The sequence below is a fragment of the Dipodomys spectabilis genome, unplaced genomic scaffold (assembly GCF_019054845.1).
Source record: "Dipodomys spectabilis isolate Male_0828 unplaced genomic scaffold, ASM1905484v1 ptg000360l, whole genome shotgun sequence".
In the NCBI taxonomy this organism is placed as follows: Eukaryota; Metazoa; Chordata; class Mammalia; order Rodentia; family Heteromyidae; genus Dipodomys; species Dipodomys spectabilis.
This window is the reverse complement of record NW_024871037.1, coordinates 1743809-1758525: the sequence shown is the minus strand read 5'-3', so window position 1 is coordinate 1758525 and position 14717 is coordinate 1743809. Positions and strand designations below refer to the sequence as shown.

At 45.5% G+C, this 14717-nt stretch overlaps 1 protein-coding gene across 3 annotated transcripts in view; it reads left to right on the top strand.

The window, feature by feature from the left end:
* The window catches only part of Ip6k2 (inositol hexakisphosphate kinase 2), a 29926-nt gene that overhangs the window by 6959 nt on the left and 8250 nt on the right, over positions 1-14717 (top strand). Inside the window, exons 1-3 of one of the 3 annotated variants that reach the window (XM_042665861.1) lie at positions 4953-4963; positions 9850-10167; positions 12199-12421. In XM_042665861.1, coding sequence (XP_042521795.1) covers positions 9966-10167; positions 12199-12421 — 425 coding nt within the window. In that variant the 5' untranslated portion in view covers positions 4953-4963; positions 9850-9965. Of the gene's footprint in view, positions 1-4952; positions 4964-9844; positions 10168-12198; positions 12422-14717 lie in introns of those variants that run through there. The other 2 variants (XM_042665860.1, XM_042665862.1) reach the window with 2 other exon arrangements.

Sequence of the window (14717 nt, the reverse complement as noted above, 5' to 3'; positions counted from 1 at the left end):
GGTAGGGTGCTAACCTTGAGCTGAAGAGCTGAGGGACAGTGCTCAGGCCCAGCGTTCAGGCCCCATGACTGACAAAAAACAAAACAAACAAAAGAAAATATTTGTTCTGGCAAAAAACCGGTATCTGTCTCATGTCTCTTGTCTGCTACCCTGTAAGCAACATTTCAAAAGTCAGGATCTGTGGTTCCTATTTCCCAGATTACATGCTGAGTTCATTGGGGAGTGTGCGTTTTTCAGGAGGCCCTCAGAGATCTCCAGATCCTGGAGATCTCTAAAGAGTTGGTTATTTTCCCATAAGGGAAATGTATTATACCTAGGCACCGATGAAGCCCTGGTTTACTGCCATCTCCTCTTCCTTAATTCTTCTGTGGCTGGGTATCAGGCTTTGGGTTTAGTACCCTGTTGCCTGTCAGGTGTGCAGTGGAGTAGGCAAGGTGAGAGACATTGTGCCAGGTGGGACAAATGTCTAGAAACAGTAGCCTCTGAACATTGTGTGTGTGTGTGGGGGGGGGGGGGCCAGTGGGATCCAGAACCTGAAGCCTATGTCTACCTGAGTGAAAAAGGCCCATAAGACAAGGAAGCCCAGTCTGAGGGATGGTGGAGGGGATTTTGATCCCTTGGCTTTCTGGGGGCTTATAGCTCTGGTTAATCTCATTCCCTCCCTCACCTCTTCTCTCTCTCGAGTGCGCATGTGCCTGTGCAGGTAGTATTGGGATTGGGGAATTTGAACTTAGGACTCATGCTTGCTAGATAGGCATACCACTGTGCCTGTAATAGGTTCATTGGTTGAGATTGGCAGGGTCTCACCACTATTCAGGCTGGCCTCAAACTATGATCCTCCCAAGTAGTTGGGATTACTGCCATGTACTACCATGTTCAACCCCCACTTTTGGTTTTGACATCTTTCCATAATCCAGTATTAATTTTTTTTTTTTTGTCGGTGTAGGGCTTGAACTCTGGGTCTGGGCGCTGTCCCTCAGCTCTTTAGCTCAAGGTGAGCACTCTACCACTTGAGCCACAGCACCACTTCCAGTTTTCTGGTGGTTAATTGGAGATTAGACTTTCCTACCCTGGCTGGCGCAGATCTCAGCCTCCTGAGTAGCTAGGATGACAGGCATGAGCCACTGGTGTCTGGCTTCCAATACTAATTTTGTGAGCATGCTAAGTTGCCAGAAACATTTTTGTGATGTGAAACAAAGATTGAGAACTTTCTAAAGCAGTCATTGTTTTCAAATGAAGTGGGGTTTTTTGTTTGTTTGTTTTTTTCTTTTTTTGGTACTGGGGATCAAACCAAGGACATTGCACTAGCTAAGCAAATATATATACATATATATATATATATATTTTTTTTTTTTTTTTTTTTTTGATCGTGGGGCTTGAACTCTGGGCCTGGGTGCTGTCCCTGACTGAGCTCTTCAGCTCAAGGCTAGCATTCTACCACTTGAGCCACAGCTAGGCAAATACTTTGCCACTGAGGTACATCGTAGCCCTCAAATGAAATTTTAATATTTTCTTTCAAAATTTTTTTTTTCTGTATGTGCTTCTAATATATATAGGAATATAGGGCTGGGAAGGTAGCTCAGCGGTAGAGTGCATGCCTTGCAAGCAGGAGGCCCTGGGTTCGATTCCTCAGCACCACATAAACAGAAAAAGCCGGAAGTGGCACTGTGGCTCCAGTGGTAGAGAGCTAGCCTTGAGCTGAAGAGCTGAGGGACAGCGCCCAGACCCAGAGTTCAGGCCCCATGACTGGCAAAAAAAAAAAAAAAAAAGGAATATATAGCTCTTCATTTGTACTTTTAGTCAGATAGTACAACAAAGTATTTTGTTACAGAGAAAATGGCAGTAAGTGCTTATTCCTGCTGCTACTGTCCTTCTACTCAAATCTGCAGGAAATGTGTGCAACCAGAGTCTTAACCTTTCCTTTTTGTTTGTTTTTGTGCTGGTTCTATGGCTTGAACTCAAGACCAGGTAATAGTCCCTGTGCTTTTTTGCTTAAAGCTAGCACTCTTAACATTTGAGCCACAGCTCTACTTCTGGCTTTGTTTTGCTGATTATTGGAGATCAAGAGTCTCACATGCTTTCCTTACCCAGGCTGGCTTTGAACTTCATTCCTCAGATCTCAGCCTCAGGAGTAGCTAGGATTATAGGTGTGAGCAACTGCTTGGCCAGTAGTGCTCATTAAATTGTTCTCTGTGGCAAATGGTTCTTATAATTCTAGTCTCCCTGCTAAGGCAGGAGGATTGATAGTATGAAGCCGGCCTGGGCTACTTAGTGAGACCTTGTCTTAGAAAAGCCATAAATGGTGGCTTAGTGGTAGAGTGCTTGCCTAGCATGCATGAAGTCCTGGGTTTGATTCCTCAGTACCACATTAAAAAAAAAAAAAAGCCAAACAGGAGATCTCATTTTTGGCAAAGTCATATTCTGTTGGTCTGTTGGAGTGTCATGGGAGGCTAAGGATTGGTTACTGCCTCCTTGGCCTTCCTGTGCCTGGTGGGTGCTAGGCGGTCGTCATCACTCTTGCGTGTGTGGTCACCTCCCAGCATCTCCATCTCTGAGTGAAGCTATTCGCCCACACAGTGGACTGCTTCCATGTTTACTTTCTTGTGGATGGATTTAAAACCTTCACGAGCTGGGCACCCATCTGTGTTTTCCTATTTCAATCTTGTGAATCCTCCCCCAGCCTAATTATTTCTCTCTCCCAGTTGTAAAAGTAGCATATGCTCCGAATTTGAGAATATTTCAAGAAATTTGAGATCTAGGAATATAGCTCAGCAGTAAAGCACCTGTTTAGAATGTGTGAGGCTCCAGGTTCCATCCCTAGAACTAAAAATCAGTAAGTAAATAGAAAATACAACTAAGAAGGGAATAATGATTTTGCCTCCTATTACAGGGCATATTTTGAGGTGTCTGCAGTTAATATGATATGAGTTATATGGCATCTTTAAACAACTATGATCCCTTCCCTCTCCCTCAGACTGGTCTTGAACTCTGGATCCTCTAGCCTTAGCCTCCTGAGTGCTGGGATTGCAGGTATACACCACCATGCCCTCCCAGCTTTCCTACATTAAAAACATTACTTTTAAACTTATTTTTGTTTATGTGGTGCCAAGGAATCGAACCCAAGGCCTCATGCATGCTAGGTAAGCACTCTACCACTGAGCCACCTTCCCAGCCCTCTTTACATTTTTGGGCAGCATTTTGACTGCCTCTTTCGCCTTTTTTTTTTGTCCAAGACTGAACTCAAACTCAGTACCAGATGCTTTCACTTATTGGCTAGTGCTCTACCATCTGAGCCATGCCTCAAACGCCTTGACTGCCTCTTTGTTTTAGCAGAGCTAAAACTTCCTTTAGAGAAAACAGAAGGGTTGCATAGTCAGTCTTTTGATGTAATTGATTGCTTCTACTTTCTGTTATTAACATCTCTCCTAATAGGTTGTTTCAGTCTTTATATTATTTTGTCTTATAATCTTAAATGTATTAAAATTATGCATGAGCTGTGAGATTTCAGGGCATTCAAGATTTCTTTTCTTCTTCTTTTTTGCCGGTCCTGGGGCTTGAACCCAGGGCCTGCGCACTGTCCTTGAGCTTCTTTTGCTCAAGGCTAACACTACCACTTGAGCCACAGCACCACTTCCGGCTTTTTCTGAGTATGTGGTATTACTGAGCAATCAAACCGAGGGCTTCATGTATGTTAGGCAAGCACTCTACCACTAAGCCACCTTCCCAGCCTTCGAGTCCTTTTCTTTTGACAGTAGTTGGGTTTGAATTGTGGGACTTGCACGTGCTAGGCAGGTCTTCTGCCACTGACTCATGCCTCTAACCCTTTTTTATACTTGCATTTTGAGATACGGTCTCACGTTTTTTGCCCACACCCAGACGGTAGTCTGCTTATTTTATCCTTCCTGTCCTAGCTGGATGAAAGACACATCCTCTACAATGCCCAGCTTCTTCCATTTTAACATTCTAAAGTGTACAGTTCATGAGTATAGCTGGTACTTTTTGCCAGTCTCTTTCTTTCTAAATCCTTTCGGTCTAGACAATATTGGTGATACAAGCTTGTATTTTAGTTCTTTTGCTTAAGAAGTATATCGTGCATTTTTTCAGATTGTCACAAACACAATTGGCAAGCATATTTTTTATGGTGGCCTAATACTTGGTTACACAGTTGAAAAAATACTTTTAATTTCATGCGTTTTCTGTTACTGGTTTTGAAGGATAGTGCGTTCATGGTGGTAAATAAGAGATGTCTTTTTGGGGCTTTTAAACTTTTTTTGTGTATTCATTTTGTCATCAATGTTTGTATCTCATATGTTGCCTTTGGAATCTCAGGTAAAGAGAAGAGAATGGTTTTCCATCATCTTGCTGAGAAGCTTTGCTTAAGGGTTGTCTTGGCAGGCCTATTATTCAAAACCAGCTCATGACTTTGCTTTGTCTTCAAAAGATGGGTCTCTGGGAGGTAACCTCATTATCAGCATGGAATCTGTGAATGCTAGTTCACATTGGTTTTATACCGTGATAGGATTTTAATCAATCTTAAGGCCACATTTAAAAAGTCTTCTCACTTGTTTTTCCACAGGAGAGAATTTTCCAAAAGATTAGTTGCCTTACATTAAAAGCTTGCGGGCTGGGAAGGTGGCTCAGTGGTAGAGTGCTTGCCTTGCATGCATGAAGCCCTGGATTCAATTCCTCAGTACCGCATACACAGAAAAAGCCAGAAGTGGCATGCTATGGCTCCAGTGGTAGAGAGCTAGCCTTGAGCTGAAGAGCTGAAGGACAGTGCTCAGGCCCCACATCCGACAAAAACAAAAAACAAAAAAACCCACATTTGCGTACATGGAATATTTTTACATCAGCAGGTCCCAGATGAATGAATGTTCAGGAAAAAAAAGAGGTGCATTGCAGATCATGGCTAAGAATGTGTGGCGCTATGGATACAGTTGCTCAAGAATACCTCATTAAAGAGGTGACACTTGAGATGATCCCAGCAGCTACCCAGGAGGCTGAGGCAAAGACGATCAGTTGAGGCCAGCCTGGGCCACCAAATGAGATATCATTTAAACAAAACAAAAAAGACTATCTGGTGTACCAGTGAAATTGAGATTTAAAAAAAAAGTGAGACTTGAAGGAAACTGAGCATCAGTGATTCACGCCTGTAATCCTAGCTATTCAGGAGGCTGAGATCTGAGGATCCCCTGTTCAAAGCCAGCCCAGGCAAGAAAGTACATGAGACTCTTATCTCCAAACCACTCAGAAAACCAGGAAGTGGTGCTGTGACTCAAGTGGTAGAGTGCTAGCCTTGAGCTGAAGAGCTGAGGGACAGCACCCAGGCCCAGAGTTCAAGCCCCACAACCGACCAAAAAAAGAACGGGAGGAAGCTGGATGTGGTTACAAATGCCTATGGCCCCAGTGACTTGGGAGACTCAGAAGGATAGATTGTGAGTTAAAAGCTATCTTTGACAATGTGGTGAGAACCCTGCCTGGGGTAATGGGAAGGAGAAAAAAAATTCAAATCTCTTGAGTTCAATCACCAGTACTGCCTAAAAGAAAAGTAAAGAAGGTCGAGAGTGAGCCAAAGCACTCTAGAGATGGAGTGTAAGTTCGAGGCTAGCCTCATTTGGAGGATCAGAGTTTGAGGCCAGCCTGTGTAGAATATTAGGAAGACCTTATCTCAGTCAGCAAGCCAGGTATGATGGTGCGTACCTGTGATCCCAGCTATACTGGAAGATAGCTTTATAGGTAGGATTCTCAACTGATTCAGGGTCAGCCTTAGGCAAAAACATAAGACCCTAACTCTGAAAAGTTAGTGAAAAGCAAAGGTCTTGGAGCATGGTTCAGGTACCTGCTTAGAAAATACAAGGTCCTGAGTTCAAACCCTAGTACAATGCCGATGCCCCCCCCCCCCACACTTCTCCAAAAAAGAAAAAGGTAAACCAAGGGGATATATCTGGTGAAGACCATACCAAGTGGAAGAAGCAGCAAGTATGAAGGCTCCCGAGGACATGTCGGGCATATTTGAGAAATAAGGAGGTCAGTGATAAGACTGGAAAAGACTTGATAGTTAAGTTTTCTTTCCTGATGGGTGTTTTAAGAAAAGGCTTATTTGGGCCAGGTGCCGGTGAGTCACACCTGTCATCCTAGCTACTCAGGAGGCTGAGATCTGAGGATCACGATTTAAAGTCAACCCAGGCAGGAAAGTCTGTAAAACTCTAATCTTCAATTAACAATCCTAAAAACCAGGAAGTGGCACCATGGCTCAAGTGCTAGAGTGCTAGCCTTGAGCTGAAGACCTCAGGGACAGCACTCAGACCCAGAGATCAAGCCCCATGATGGACTAAAAAAAACAACTAATTATGCCTTTTCAGGACTTGGGTGCTATCTCTGAGTTTCTTTGGCTGAAGGCTAGCACGCTGCCACTTGAGCTACAACACCACTTCCAGCCTTTTCTAAGTAGTAGTAGTTGGTTGGAGATACGAGTATCACTGACTTTCCTGTCTGGGCTGGCTTCCAACCACAATCTCAGCCTCTGGAATAGCCAGGATTGCAGGTGTGAGCCACCGGTGCCCAGTTCCGTGAGACTCTTACCTCCAATAAACCCCTCAGGAAACAGGAAGTGGCTCTGTGACTCAAGTGGTAGAGTGCTAGCCTTGAGCTGAAGAGCTGAGGGATTTCAAGCCCCAGGACTGACCAAAAAAAAAAAAAAAAAGACTCATGGGCTTTCCTGCCCAGGCTGGCTTTGAACGGCTATCCTTCGATCTCAGCCTCCTGAGTAGGTAGGTTTATAGACGTGAGCCACTGGCACCCGGCCCATTGTTGCATTTCTCTGGACAGTGTATGGGCGTTTCAATGACTGGCCCTGGTGGTGCAGGTGTACTGGGCAAGTGTACCGAGCTATAGCTCTAGTTTGTTAAGGGTTGTTTTTCTACCATGGGGCTATCCTGCATCACACCTTCCCTGGTGACTGCCTGACCCTGGAGCTTTTCTTGGGCAGAGTAAGTGGCTCCAGTGGAGCCCATTTATCTTCTCATTAACTAAATTCTGGAAGAATGAATTAAGGGCCCAGGAGCTTTGATGACTCATCAATGTTATATTTATTTAGTCCTGGGGCTTGAACTCTGGGCCTCGGCACTGTCCCTTAGCTCTTCAGCTCAAGGCTAGCACTCTACCACTTAAGCCACAGCACCGGTTTTCTGGTGGTTTCATTGGAGATGAGCGTCTCACGGACTTTCCTGCCAGGGCAGGGCTTTGAACTGCCATCCTCTGTATCAATCTCCTGAGTAGCTAGGATGACAAGTCTGAGCCACTGGTGTCCAGCTCATTGATGTTTGATTTGCAGGACAGAAAGTTCAGAATATTAAGATGTCATCCTACACTCCTTAAATTGGTTCTGCCTGCATCTTGGTGTGGACTGTGGGGGAATGCTACAGCGTGTTCTAGGGTGGATTATGTTCTTTGTGCCTTTTCCTGTTTGTAGTTTCATGGGTGGCAGCGAGGGAATATGGAAAGCTGAGATGGACGATAAGTCTAAAATCAGGAATGACATGATGTTTACAGTAAGCATCCAAGATGATAATGGCGTGGGTTTTTCTGGAAGCCGTGAGCTGCGGACTACCAGAGATGCTCAGGTGCCACATGATATCTAATGAACATCAGAGGGACCTGGGAAGAGGACCAGCTTTTCTTTGATTTTCATCAGATGTGGAAGTGGATTAAAAGAGCCCTGCATAGGTATTTTATACTTAGTTTAACACGGTTAAGAATTCTGAAGCCTGGCACAGGCTTACAGGCATCAGCCTGAGTAATCCTAGCTTACTCAAGAGGCTGAGATCTAAGGATCGCGGTTCAAAGCCAGCCCTGGCAGAAAAGTCTATGAGACTCTTATCCCCAATTAACCACAACCAAACCAGAAGTAGAGCTATGGCTCCAAGTAGTAGAGTGCTAGCCTTGAGCAAAATTGCTCAGGGACAGTGCCCAGGCCTTGGGTTCAAGCCCACAACAGACCAAAAAAAAAAAAAAAAAAGGAATTCTGAACAAAATTGAAAAGGGATTTGCATTATTACTAGTATTGCTCTGTTAGCAAAAGCAATTTTAGATCTTTACAAAGACTAAAGCCTGCCCCCTGAGAAGCATCTTGTACTTGGACAATTTGCTTATTATGGTACCTGAGTGGCGCTGTTTCTGGCAGGCTGCATGTGACAGTAGCTTTCCGTGGGTGTTGATATTGCTTACTCAGGTCTTAGCACTTTCGCCCCTTGAGTGAGCTAGTCTGTGTGGAACTAGAGGAAGGGCATCTCAAGAGCGCCATCTTCTGGAGAGAGGCAGGAGAAGCTAGAATGCCCTCATCCTTGTGGTCCCATTGCCTGTGTGGTTCGAGGGCATTTCTCACATTGCTCCCACTGCCTTCTGTAGTGAGTCAGGTGGGAAACCAGGACCTCTGGGTCTCCGTGTTCTTTGCAGATAGGAAAGCTTATTGATTCCTAATTCTGCAATCAGAGTACACACACAGTTGGGTTCTCTGAAAGGAAGTAAACACTAACTTATGGTAACACTTTTTTCCAAGATATATTTTTCTACCGTAGAAAATGACTGTCCAGTCTGTATAATAAGAATGCTATATCAAGGCGCAAGTTCCAGAGACCCTGGGCCCTTGAGAACATGGGGAGCTATGGCTTTCTAACTCCCGTCCTGAACGTGTTTCCTAAACTCCTCCCCCAAGTTGTTGTGTACCTCATAGAAAGGATCGTGAGGCCCAAAGTAAGAAATTCCTTTAACGAGCCTGGCACATAGTAGGTGCTTTACATTCAAGGACAAAGGGCCCATCTCCACAGACTCTTTCTCACTACCACCATTCCAGGGGGAGCCGTGGGATCTGGAGGAGTTGCCCAGTAAGATGCCTGAACAGACATGGAAGTGTAGCTCAAGCCCTGTGCCATGGTGCTAGTAGACCAAGTCCGTAAATTATAGGCAGGAAGTTTCACGTTCTGAAACAGTAAATAGGGTGTGTGTGGAGGTGTGCCGAATGGATGGTGTAATTTGTACAGCTCTGCCACGTAATCATGATCTCCAAGGCCTTCACTGAGGTGGGTGAGGACCTTGATTGCCCCAGGAATGCAACTTTGGTTCTAAAGGTGTGTGCCAGCTTTTGGTGATCAAGATCTAAAGGTGTGTGCCAGCTTTTGGTGATCAAGATCTAAAGGTGTGTGCCAGCTTTTGGTGATCAAGATCGAACTGATAAAAATAGTCTGTGACCTAGAACACTGTGTATCTTTTTTAATGGATTTAGCCAGCCTCTCAATCAGTTGTTTTTAGATACAGAGGTTAATCATTAAAGCCGAGCTGGCGCTCCATTGCTAATAAGGTTAATGGAGCTTGGCTTTGGCTTTGGGCAGTGGTAATGTGTGGGGGACACCTTGGGTGAGTAAATCTAACCAGGTGATGCATAAGTTGGTTTTGCCTGTACTTAACTACATTTTATTAAAAAAAATATATAATTAGTGGAGAAACTTCGGCACCATACACCTTAAGTGTAACAGTCCTAATTGGAAAATGGGTTTAAATAATGAATATTATGTTAGAAAGTGTAATTTTACCCCCATGGCTTTGTGGCTTTGAGTTTCTCTCCTCCTGTAGTGGCTTTATAATACTACAGTCTCTCCCATCTATCTGCCCCAAATAACCCCGCCCCTCTTGTTTGTCTTTCTGTGGGAAGAGGCGGGGGCTGGTGTGGGCGGGGCCCTATATGAGCTCACACTGTTTGTCTTTCTGCTGGAGCGGAAGGGCCAGTGACTCTCCAGTAGCACCCAGCCTCCTTCTAAACAGCACATCGTCGCCTTTGTGTTTGCTTTCCGGCAGGCAGAGTGTCCTTTGCCAGTCCAGGCGTGAAGAGACACCGACAGACACAGGCAGAAGACGCACTGGCCGCCAGACCCCGCTGCCTCCCCTTCCTACCTGCTGCCTGCGTCCGGAGGATGAGCCCAGCCTTCAGGGCCATGGACGTGGAGCCCCATGCCAAGGGTGTCCTGCTGGAGCCCTTTGTCCACCAGGTTGGGGGACACTCTTGCGTCCTCCGCTTCAATGAGACAACCCTGTGCAAGCCCCTGATCGCGAGGGAGCATCAGTTCTACGAGACCCTCCCAGCGGAGATGCGCAAATTCACTCCCCAGTACAAAGGTAAGCCCCCAGCCGCTGGAGGGGTCTCCAGGCTGGTGAGATGTGAGGGGACTGTGGCCATGGAAGGCCCTGGCAGCTAGCCACCCTGTGAGCCCGCTCTCCCTCCCACTCACTCTTGTGCTTTCCCCTCCATCCTCCTCTTCCTCCTCTTCTTGGCCCTCAGCCCAGCACCTCACTCCCTCAGTTTCAAAGCCCTGGGTAAGATTGCACAATTGTTTTGTTTTTGTGGATTGTTTTGAGTCTCTCTCTTCTCTGGTGGAAGTCTAGTTGTGTCTTCTGTTCAGGTGTCTCTTGATTACAGTAAACCCATAGTCCCCCACAGAGGGGACAGTGGGGGAAGACTTTAGGAGGATTTTGCCCAGAATTCTTGCAGCCTGCTTTTTGTCCTCCAGGAAACCAGAAGCCCTGGTGATTAGGTAGGCTGGGAGCAGGGTTGAGTCATGGAATGCAGGAGTGGGAGGACTGCGCTGATTAGCTGAAGCCCTTTGCTATTACGGAATGTCCTCAGAATTGCTATGTAAAGGCAATCCTTTGATTCATCCATGGTGACGTTCTTCTTTTTTAAACAATGCATTTTTCAAGGGGTTTGGGGGGGGGTGTTTGGGAATATTGGCAGCTACCAACCAGCATGGTGTGGTCTTTCCCGGGGAGTGGGGGTGTGTGTCTGTGGGGAACCTTTTGTAAATCAAAGGAGAAGCCCATCAAGAAACTTTTAATTTTCAATGTGCACTATTGGTTATCCAAAAGACTCTAGGGCAATGTAGGTTCTTGTGGGACTGTTGAAACTTGGTTCTTTAAAGACAAGAATGTATTGGGTACCTCCTGTCTGTACTCTCTCGAAATGCATGTGTTTTGGTGGGGGCGGGGAAGCCAGGGGCCCTCACTCGGTCCTTTTCTGTTTTTTTTTTTTCCAGGATAAAGCCCAAGCTCCTTTGTTAGCTAGTCACTCCTGCCCCATTTTTTCCCCCTGCTCCTGGTCCTTTTCCCCCATGGCCACAGGGAAGTGTGGTCCCTGAGTTCTTCCCCACCCCAGGAGCTGGGGGCCACCTCACAAGTGTCGTCTCTCTCTCTGAGCACGCATTCCTTTGCAGCAAGCAAGCGGGCAGGCAGCAAGCACTGAGCAGATTGAGTGATCCCGGGGGCAGAGAGGCCTGGCAGGAAAGGCGTTCAGCCAGTCGGTTGTAAGGCGCTCGTCGGCACCTGCTGAATGGCTCCCTCCTCAAAGACTGTCTAATTACACATGGCAGGCTCTAGAGACTCAAGGGGGAAAGCTGCTTTCAAGGCCGCCATGTGTCTGTGCATCCTGGCCCAACCCTATCTGCCTTGTGTTCATTTTGTTCTTTTGTGATACCCAAACTGCAAGACCAATAAAAGTATAATAATCGAGAAGGACAAAAGGCTCGGGGGGCACCCACTCAAGTGGGGGTGCTGCAGGAGGCCTTTTGCTAGGGTGTCTGTGTGCTGTGTGATTTGTTTTGTTTGCGCTCCCTCCCCCTTTTATTTTGCTTTGCTTATTTACCCAGTCTTCCCTCACCCTCAGATGCTTCTTACCTGGAGGCAAACCTGTGTTCCCCTGTGTTTAGGCTCTGCTTTAAAGCAGAATTCCAGGACAGTCAGAGTTTCTGTGTAGGGCATTTCAAGTTCCCATGAGATATAAAGATCATTGTTTTTTTTTTTTTGTGTGTGTGTGTGTGTGTGTCTCTCATAGGATTAGAAGAGTTACATAACAATTAATAAACATTTTCAATATGGAAAAATGTGTCTTGTAATTCTTTGGCTCTTGCCTTGTTGGGTACTTTAGAGAGGAAGTCTCTCCTTGGCCATGTTTGCTCCCTAATCGCTTGTCTTGTATGGTGTCATTTTTTTCTAGCTGTTTTGATATTTGTTAGGTTGCAGATGAGTTTGGGGCCTCTGGCAACATAGAGACTTAAGGAACAGGGTAAGAAAAAAACACACATGTTAAAATCATGTTACTTAGAACGCATCTTCCCATCACATTAAAAGTCCTTTTGCTCCTCACCCTCCTCGCAGGTGTTGTCTCCGTGAGCTTTGAAGAAGATGAAGACAGGAACTTGTGTTTAATAGCATATCCATTAAAAGGGGACCATGGAACTGGGGACATTGTAGATAATTCGGACTGTGAACCCAAAAGTAAGCTGCTGAGGTGGACAAACAAAAAACATCATGTCCTAGAAACTGAAAAGTCACCCAAGGATTGGGTGCGTCAGCACCGAAAAGAGGAGAAGATGAAGAGGTGGGTAAAGACCGAGGGGAAATTTGTACTCTCTGTGTGGTGGGGAGCAGGTGGTTTCCTGATTACAGCCTGAAGCCAAAGACTCAGGGTGGAGACCTAGGGGCCTTGTCACTCTCTGGCCACTTCCTACATGCCATTTTTGACAAGTAACTGCAGAGGCAGCTGTAAAAGAAAGTCATTCATTCATTCTTCTGCTCTATGCCAGGCCATAGGAAGATACGACAGATATGACAGGACCTGTGCCTTTACCCCAGATGACTCACCAGGAGCATGGTTGAAACTCAAAGCTCCGTGTGGGTGGGGCCTTCCAAGTTTTCACATGATTGGTAGAGCTTGTGAAAGTGTAAAATACAAATTAAAAAGTGTGGCCAATGGGCTGGGAAGGTGGCTCAGTGGTAGAGTGCTCGCCTAGCATGCATGAAGCCCTGGGTTTGATTCCTCAGTACCACATACACAGAAAAAAGAGCTGGAAGTGGTGGTAGAGCGCTAGCCTTGAGCAAAAAGAAGCTTAGGCTCAGTGCCCGGGCCCTGAGTTCAAGCCCCGGGACTGGCAAAAAGAAAAAGAAAAAATTAAAAAGTGTGGCCAAGTAGTTGAACTTATTTCTATGAAATTTCTGTAAAGATTTCCCCAGTCTCAGCATGTAGAATCAGGGGAACCTGGGGGACCAGAGGCCAGCCTTCTCGAGTTACTGCCTTGGAATTTGGCAACATAGAAGCTGATCTTGTATCTAAAGTCTGTGTAGGTGTGGTAGGCTGGTCTCTTTTATTTTATTTTAATTGTATTTTATTTTTGTGCCAGTCCTGGGGCTTGAAAAGGAGGGCCTGGGCACTGTCTCTGAGCTGCTGTTGCTCAAGGCTAGCACTCTACTACTTGAGCCACAGTGCTACTTTTGGCCTTTTCTGTGTATGTGGTACTGAGGAATTGAACGCATGGCTTTATGCATGCTAGGCAAGCACTCTACCACTTAGCCACATTCCCAGTCCCTGAGCAGCATTTTTGTTCAAGGCTGGTGCTCTACCACTAGAGCCATAATTCCCGTTCCAGCTTTTTGGTGGTTAATTGGAGTCTTATAGACTTACCTGCCCAGGCTGGCTTTGAACCATGATCCTCAGATCTCAGACTCCTATGTAGATAGGATCACAAGCTTGAATCACTGACACTGGCTCTTATAATTTTTTTTTTCCAGTCCTGGGACTTGAACTCAGGGCCCGGGCACTGTCCTGTCCCTAGGTTTATTTTTGCTCAAGGCTAGCACTCTACCACTTGAGCCACAGTGCCACTTCCGGCTTTTTCCGTCTATATGGTACTGAGGAGTCGAACCCACAGCTTCATCATGCATACTAGGCTAGCACTCTACCACTAAGCCACATTCCCAGTCCAGCTCTTTTAATTTTTTTTTAATTTACTGTGAAAATACCATCCAGAGGGGTTACAATTACATGGGCAAGATAATGAGTACATTTCTTATCAAGCATTGTTGCTTCCTCCTTTGTTTCCCCTTCCCATCCCTTCCCATACCCCCCGCACCCACACCTGATCCTCCCCTCCTTCCCCCCCCCCACCAAACTTGTAAAGTTCGTTTTTCCACATAACGACTTGTACATCTCATTGTTGTAATAGGTCCACCTGTATCCCTATTTAAACGATTTGTTTTTTCCCTTCCCCTCAAATTATACCAACATCAAATACAGTGAAAGCAGGGGTTATACCATGGGGGAGGGACATACAAAGCAACAAAGAAATAATCTTATAAATATGTTAGAAACAATAGCATGAAAGAAAAAAATGTGAATACTTACCTTGGGGTTCATTTCCCTAACATCAACTTATCTGACCTTTTCTGCTTGATTCAGATATATACTAGTTATTGCAAATAAGGGAAACCATGGGACCTATGTTTCTTTGGGCCTGGCTTATTTCACTTAATATAATTTTTTCCAAGTCTTTCCATTTCCTAACAAATGGGGCAATGTCATTCTTTCTGATGGAGGCAGAGAATTCCATTGTGTATATATACGAGACTTTCTGGATCCATTCATCTACTGAGGGGCATCTGGGTTGGTTCCATATCTTAGCTATGGTAAATAATGCTGCAATAAATATAGTTGTGCTGGTAGCTTTAGTGTGGTCTTGTTTGTGATCATTTGGGTAAATGCCCAAAAGTGGGATTGCTGGGTCATAGGGGAACTTTATGTGGAGTCTTTTGAGGAACCTCCATACTGCTTTCCAAAGTGGTTGAACAAGTTTACACTCCCGCCAACAATGCAGTAAGGTTCCCTTCTGGCCACATCCCCT